The following is an 8085-nucleotide window of genomic DNA, read 5'->3' as shown; positions in this document are numbered from 1 at the left end:
AAGGCAAAAAGGCCCTTGGCCTTTTGCTTACTCAAGAGTTAAGCAAAATGGAAAGAGATGTGGATTCTGGGGCACTGTTTGGATCAGGGGGTGAGTAGAGGCCCACCTCCCCCAATGGGTAATATAGCTGTTGCCCAGGAGCTTGAGTGAAAGCTGTTGCCACTGTCACACAATGCCCTCATATCACCTTGCACATAGTTTGTGTTCAAAGAATATTTGTTTAACCCATTTGACCAGCCTAGAAGAAGCAAATGCATGAATCATTGTTTGCAATAAATCCTGTAGAAAGGAAATGGAGGTCTCTCTTGTCATTGGTTTCTTGGGATACCAACAGTGCCCTTCTGGGAAAATGGAGGGAGAAACTAGGAGTGCTGCAAGATGGCAAGTCAACACTTTTCCTGCTGAAGGTGAGCCTCACTGGCCTAATTCTGGGGTGTTACTTTAATCAAATCTCTTTTACAGTCTTAGTTCAGAAGTCAACAGAGGAGGAGGAGGAGGATGTCCCTAGGTGTTAATAAAACTAGGGCCTGCTTTCTCTTCTCTTCCTACCCAACTACCTTGCAAATAATCACATGTCCGTGGGGAGAGCGAGAGGATACTGGATCAGTGGAATCATTGGAAAGCAAAACTCATTTTTCTCTCCACCCCTCTGGAAGGATCCATGCTGTCTGAAATAAAACCCTATTGAAACAGATATACAGCCATGGAAAATCCATCCCTCAGAATGGATCCATGCATGTGTATTGTGTTTAATCTCTTCCACGAATAATGATAAGGGGTTTTGTGCACTCTGACAAAGTTTCTTAAATAGAGGAAAAGGGGCCTCAAGAAGAGGTGCTCAGGAGAACCAGTACCCAGGGAAAACAGGACTCCCTGATTGATGCCCTCCCTGGAGTATCAGCCTCACCTGCAATGGGGGGCCCAGCAATCATTGGCAGGGCCATCATGCCCAGGAGGTAGCCAATGGCCTGTGAGGCCTGCATTGGGCCTACCAGCTCAAATGCAATGGGGGCCATGATGGTAATGAAGAAGCCATCACAAAGGCCCAGGAAAAGACAGACGACGATAAGGCCCCCGAAGTTCCGGCACAGGGGAATCATCATGGACATCAGGCCCAGGAGCAGGAAGGAAAGGACCTGGAGAAACAAGGGCCTAAGGTCATATTGTGCTGGCCAGCCAAGACCACATAGCAAATCACATCTCCTTTCTCAAGTCTTCATTTCTACCATTTATAAAATGGGGTACTGGGAAGGGGAAGGTGTCAACAGAACAGTTGGACTGAATGGTTAGGCCCTTTCTCTATTTCCTTCCCTTCCTTCCTTCCTTCCTTCCTTCCTTCCTTCCTTCCTTCCTTCCTTCCTTCCTTCCCTCCCTCCTTCCTTCTTTCCTTCCTCCCTCCCTTCCTGTTTTTTCGACAGAGTCTCACTGTGTCACCCAGGCTGGAGTGCAGAGGCACAATCTCGGCTCACTGCAACCTCCGCCCCCTGGGTTCAAGTGATTCTTCTGCCTCAACTTCCCAAGTAGCTGGGAATACAGGCGTGCGCCACCATATCCAGCTGTTTTGTATATTTAGTAGAGACGGGTTTTCACCATGTTGGCCAGGATGGTCTCAATCTCTTGACCTTGATCCGCCTGCTTTGGCCTCCCAAAGTGCTGGGATTACAGGTGTGATCCACCATGCCCCACCAACTGGTTAGGCCTGTTCTAACTCTTGAACTGAGGGATTCAAAGTCCAGGAAAGCCCCTGTTTAACTGTGATTCTGTTGGGATAACAAAAAGATCAGGGGAGACTTTGCCCCTGGCCTCAAGAAGTTTGTCTTTGTACTAGACCCTAAGATAAAAGGAATTGCTGTTTCTTCCATCTGAGCCTGTATTTGACTTCCCCATGGATCAGGGTCTGGCATCAGGCCATATTGGTATTCTCAGATCCAACTAAAGTATGGAAAAAGGGAAGGGAGGACATGAGGATGGCTTGCATGATGATCAGATGGGATTGTAAGTAGAAGGTACAGCTTCTTGAAATGGGAAGGAGCCAGTGCCCATTTTTGTGAGGGCTGATTTTATAAAATACCTTGGCATAAAGAAAACCATTGGGACATTCACCCAGGTTCCTATGCTTTAGGACATGGGCAGCACTGCCCATCTCAGACATCTCAGACACATGGCTCTGGGGGCCTCTGGGCTTGGCTGGACACCCTGAGAAGGCAACAAAGGAGGCTTTCCGGGGAACCAAGCCACTGGAAAGATGTGTGTCTGGGGAGAATGAAGCCAGCCCAGGAACAGTGACTGGCCACTGGGCTTTCTTTGGGCTGAGCAAAATGACTCCAAAATGAAGAAACTTCCTTTCCAGAGGTTGTTTTCTTTCCTTCTCCACAGAGAAAAGGGCCACTGCAAACACAGCTGGCCTTCATTTGCAACCTGTGTCGGTGAGCTAGACTGAAGACCTGGGCTGCAGGCAGAGAAAGGAACCCTGCCCCCATCCCACTGCTGCCAACCCCCTGCAGCTAGTAGAGCCAGGTTGTCCCAGGGTCAGGGCTAAGACCTGATCTCTTTATCAAGTCCTTAATAGGCCCAAGGATTTTCCAATACTTCACACAGGCAAGCCAACTTACCCAGGAACACACAGAAGGAGTGGGGGTCAAGGCTATTTGGTGCCCTAAAGATTTTCTATGTTGTTGCTGTCAGTGGGTTTGTTAGGTTGATTAGCTGATTTTTGGAGAAGATAATGCCACCTGAGGACATCTTTTTGTTAGGAGACCTTTGAACTTTGCCCAGGCAATCTTGAGGTAGCCAGGCAGAAGCTAGAAATAAGAACCTTGTTACCTGAGCATCTCCTCTAGGAGATTCACACACAACTATAAAATAAAACTGGATGCACCTATCAACAAAGCCCATTATTGAAATTAAAAGTTAATACCATTATGTAACACAAAGGACCCTATTAACTGTTTTTAATCATGTCTAAGTATTACTATTGTATCTAGTTGTCTGTCAAACATCCTCCATGAGGCTTTGCCAAGGTTCAGAAATGTAAAATCCCTCTTGGACATGAGAGACAGGCCTCAAGAATTGGCACAAAGTGAGGCTGTCCTGCAGCCTGTCACTATTTCCTTTCCAATAGATGGTCCAGGGGCTTGATGCCAGAGACATGTGCCAGTCTTTACCAACAGTAGGAGCCACAGAGTTTAGTGGATAGCTCTTCAGAACCTGAAGCTGTGTACACTCCTTTCCTCCCCCAGGTCTGTACTCCTGCATTACACGCAGGGAGAAAGGGAGGCACATTCCTGTGATGGAGTATCTTGACAAATTCAAGAGGAAGAAGTTCATCCATTATTGTGCTCTTGGCCCAAAACACTCAATTTGTAAAATGAGGAAGTTGAACTACTAGTTGATGAAGATACATTTTAGCTATAATGTTCTAAGATTATATTATTCTTAGCGGTAAAACTCTGTGAAGTAAGAGTAAGGAAAAGGGGCCAGAGCAGTGGGTGGGTGGTCAGCAGAGGCCTAAGCCTATCTTGGACTCTAACCGGGTAATGCCTCCCTGTCCCTTGGAACTCCCACTGTATAACAGAAAGCAAAAGCTGCTCAGGCTCTACCTTTCTCCTAGAGAATGTGGTAAGAATCACATGAGTTATGTGACTAGGCAGAGGCTGCTGCCTCTCCTCAAGATAAAGCCCTGGCCCAATGCCAGATTACCCTGACTTCCAGAACTCTTTGGCATCTTGGAGCTGCTAATTCTGGCAGGGAAGATTCACAGGGGTGGCATGTAGGTGAGGCTGGGAAAGCCACACATACTCCTATGCAAATAGCCACCCAGATAAAACACTTGCTGATATTTGCACAGGAATTCAAAATCTCAACTGCTTTATATCAATCACAAAATTATCTATCTCCTGGTTTGACCTTGGCCAAGTCTCTTAGCATCTCTGAGACTTGGCTCTGCCATCACTTAGGGCAAGGTAGAATATGAGAAGTGTGTTGCATAGGAGTTCAGCTCTGCTACTACTGTCTGTGTGAGCCTTTCCCTGCTTCTCCATCAAGGTAATGAGGTTGGGCAGGATGGACTTTAAAGGCAACCCTACCTCTGTCAATGCAGATTCACCAACTCTTGCAATCTAACACCAAAAAAGTTAAGGAAAAGTTAATCGTATTTTGATCCAAGATATTTGAGGGTATTTAGGAAAGCACTTGGGGGCTATCAGAGACAGAGAGATCCCCACTGTGAGTGTAGCCAGAGCCCCTTGCAAATGCTTTTAGGGCTTTCCCAGGAGAAAAATGAGTCAGAACTCAATCACCTTCCTGAGGGATTATTTGTGACTACTTGTTTTCTGGGGCTCTCTTTGCCCCTTCACAGAGTTCTGCACTTGGGTACCTCTTTATAAACCCACTTGCAGGACCAAAAATAGTAAGTCAGGTAAGAAAGGCAATACTGCCAGGTAGACAAAGACTGACAGCCTGAACAGTGGCCTGTATTCAGACCAAACCAGAGCCTAGTTCACACAGAAAGTAACCTCTAGAACATCCATGTGGCTACTGTCCACAATATGAGGAAATCTGTGTCCCTGTCAGAAGGATTAAAACTTTACATGACTGTAACATTTTTTACTTCCCAAAGCCTGGTCACATCTATATTTCTTTTGATCCTCACCAGTGAGATGAGAAAGGAAAGGCAAAAATTACTCCTATTGTACAAATGAGGAAAGTGAGGCCTAGAGAAAGAAAGTGAGGTCTGGCCTTTTCTGGCACTGCTTTTGTGTCCATTGATAGGATGACATTTGAGAACCAGTGCTTGGTGTCAAGTAGCTCTGGAATTATAAGAGGTCACAGACCTGGGCCTAAAGGAGAGAGACACTGGGCCACAGAATGCTACAGATGCCCAAGACTCTCCAAAGGAGTATAGGGTAGCAATAAGATCAGTCTGCAGTTTCCTCCTTTCAGATGGAGAGCCATTATTAATAAAATCTTCCTTTACACATGTTCTAAGAGGTTCCATATACACTGCTGTCACAGAATCCTCATTCAATCTTGGTAAAGAGGCAGAACAAGGATGATTTTCTTTGTTTAAAAGCAGGTGAAATGGAGGCTCAGATAATTTGATTGACTTTCCCATGCTACAAAACAAACTACCATTCTATCCCAAAGGCTGGGGATAACCTTGCATTTGTGGCAGGCTGTTTCTCCCCACAGTGGACAGGTGGTCACACTCACCTGCAAGTAGATCTTCTTAAGTCCAGGGATGGAGTCACTGATGTGGCCTGACACAAGACGCCCAAGGCCTGAGGTAGCCCCAATACACACCAAGAGCACCCAGGTCTCCTTGATTTCCAAGAACTCCTCTTCCACATACTTCATCTGAAAAGCATAGCACCAGGACCCCCAGAAACAGGAGAAGAAAGAGGAGCTGACTGGTTAACTGCTGGCATATCCAGAATCCTCTACTGCTTACTTTCCTGGAGCAGGATAGAAGCCCCCTCTCCTGTAGCCCTAGCTCTGTGACAAGCTCTCTGGCTGCTTATCCCTTGGCTCTGTGGATTCTGGACTTCTGAGCAACAGTCGAGGAGGGTGGGTACCTCCATGCCCCTTCTAAGCCCCAGCAGGTCAGAAAATAGCCTAAATGATTGAGAAAATCCAAGGGTTTCTCTATAGTTTCCCCCATTCCCTTACCCCAAATTGATAGCATGGGGCAACATCAAATTACCAGGGAAGAAGAATCCACCAACTTCCAGGCAATTCTTCCAAAGTGTGTTTTAGGAAACATGAAGCCTGTGGAGGATAACAGCTGGACTACAAGCAGCAGTTCTGTAGCTGCATAAGTTTGGTGGGTGGTGAGTTAAACAAAACTGAATGGGTTTCTTTCCTACAAAATTTTTTGGTCTCTTTAAGAGATTACTACACATTATGAAGCCAGAGAGATCCAGTATATGTTATTTCCTAAACAAAATAATTTGACCACAAGGACCAGCATTCCACAGAACACAGTCTTAGAAAATCCTGTCTTGGGTCACCCGGGCCAGTCTCCTGCATCCTGGCAATGCGTATCTCCTCAAAATCTATCTAAATGTTTACTGTGGGAGAAGCCATGGTCCATGGGCTTCCCTCTGTGGGATTGCCCCCATTTTCCACTAAGGTCTTCCCTCAACCTCTCTCTTTTTCCCTCTCTGGATCTCTCCAACCAACATTTTGTTTCTTTTCCCAAAGGTCCCAGCTCTGCCCTTTCGATGTCTTCCACCCCCACCCTCTGGAATCTAGGCAGGTTGAGGGTAGCTTCTTGGGGCCAGGTAGGGTGGGCCCACCCTGGTATTCCTCACCAGGTGTACATAGGGAACAAAGTAGCCAAGGGCAGCAGCAGCAATCCCGAAGGCCCAGACGCGGTAAGTGCGTTGGCGGAACACTCTCATGTTGAAGTACTTCCTGAGCTGAGCCAGAAAGCGCTGGTGCAGGGTATGGATACCTCTCTTGCTTGGGGTGTCCTGGGAGCTGGGCAGGAGGGGCCGGTAGGTGAGTGAAAGCAGCATAAGAACAAACATGAAGGTACTCAGCACCTGGAAGGTTTGGGCCAGCTTGATCTTATCCCCCAGCATTTTGATGAGGAAGGGGAAGGACATGGAGAAAATGCTACTCCCAGCAGACACCACACCATTGGCCAGACCCAGGCGACGTTGAAAGTAGTGGCCCAGGATGACGAGGGATGGCTGAAAGGCGAAGGAACAGCCACAACCAAAGAGAATCCCGTAGGTGAAGTAACGCAGGCTTAGGGAGCTGTGGGAGAGACACCGAGAGCTATCCTCAGCAGCCTGACCAGCAGTCTACCTACCCTCCCCCATCAGCTTCCTGAGACTTCCATTCCTCCACCCTTAACCCACAGCCCCACTTGCCACTGACCCTCAAAGCAGACAAAGAAGAGGGTCTTCTGATCCCTGTGATTCAGATGGGGAAGCAGAGGCTCAGAGAGGTAAAATAATTTGCCCAAGGTAACATAACTGGGAATCAGTAAAACTTGGACTTGAATTCAGGTCTGTGTGACTCTAGCATGACTTACAGGATGCTATCAAAAAGGATGGTTTGAAGGAAAGCCAGAACTAGCCCATGTAAAAGCTGGATGAGGGGCTACAGGGAGTCAGTGCCTTAGAGAGAATAGTCTCACCTTACTATTGGTGGTGGACAAAACTTTATCCCAGGTAGCAACAAAGATTTGCAAGAAGTCAAAATCCTGGAAGGTTGAAACCTTCCATGGGACTCTTCGGTGTCTTTCTCCATGCTAAAGCCATCAATATTCAGAGAATGGCTGATGATCTCCTGAGACATACGCCCTCCCCAACCCTGCCCAAGGTCCACATATCCCAAGGCCCTTTACACTGGGCCCTGGATGATCTCCATGGGGATCATTAGGTAAGGAGTCTCTTTAACTTTCAGATTCCTGCCTCTGTTCCTGGAAATGGTATAGATCTGTTCCCTAGAGTAGGCTGGCTCCTTGACAGGAAGTGGAGCCTCAAAGAAGTTGTGGTCCTGGCCAAGTAAGGTAGGTCCTGGCTTAAAACTTATAGTCCCTGCTGTGGCCATAAGCCTCTGTAACATAAAGTAAAGGGTCAGAAGGAGAAAGGCAACAGGAAGGTCAGCTTGGCCAGCCATATGCCCCCAGATAATATTGGCATAACCTAGTGAAGAATTGTGTTTTCTTTTTGATATACAAAATATTTTGCAATATATTTTGCAATAGTTCTTATCTGGTCACTAAATTACCTAATACTCTTCTTGGTCAGGCAGTTCTTCTCTGGAGATAGGCCCAGTCCTTTAGTATAAGGAGCCTCAAAGCCTTTAGTATAAGGACTGGGCCTGAGCTGCAGAGATGTGGTGCCAGCACTCATGATTCTAAGATAGCTATCATCACTATTGCTTTCCATCTGCTGGTATTCACTGGACATGAGCAAGGATTTGGCTTCAAAAGGATTGTCTCCACTTGGAACACATAGATAAGCCAACTGCTCCTCTTCTGTCAGGTTTCTTTGGGCCTGTGCCCATTAGATTCTAGGTACCCTATGGGATTGGCCTGGCTTGGGGGCCTAATCCAAGGAACCTTGTGTT

General features: G+C 46.9%; 1 protein-coding gene across 1 annotated transcript in view; it reads right to left on the bottom strand.

Moving 5' to 3' along the window:
• SLC16A2 (solute carrier family 16 member 2) overlaps positions 1 to 8085 on the bottom strand; it is a 111008-nt gene that overhangs the window by 3253 nt on the left and 99670 nt on the right. The window contains exons 3-5 of the mRNA XM_032251306.1: positions 6312 to 6762; positions 5212 to 5355; positions 908 to 1136 (exon numbers count right to left, since the gene is read on the bottom strand). Coding sequence (XP_032107197.1) covers positions 908 to 1136; positions 5212 to 5355; positions 6312 to 6762 — 824 coding nt within the window. The remainder of the gene's footprint in view (positions 1 to 907; positions 1137 to 5211; positions 5356 to 6311; positions 6763 to 8085) is intronic.

The sequence above is a fragment of the Sapajus apella genome, unplaced genomic scaffold, assembly GCF_009761245.1.
Source record: "Sapajus apella isolate SASKATOON/1434 unplaced genomic scaffold, GSC_monkey_1.0 scaffold75, whole genome shotgun sequence".
NCBI classification, from domain to species: domain Eukaryota; kingdom Metazoa; phylum Chordata; class Mammalia; order Primates; family Cebidae; genus Sapajus; species Sapajus apella.
The sequence above is the reverse complement of the archived record's forward strand: the minus strand, read 5'-3'. Positions and strand labels throughout refer to the sequence as shown.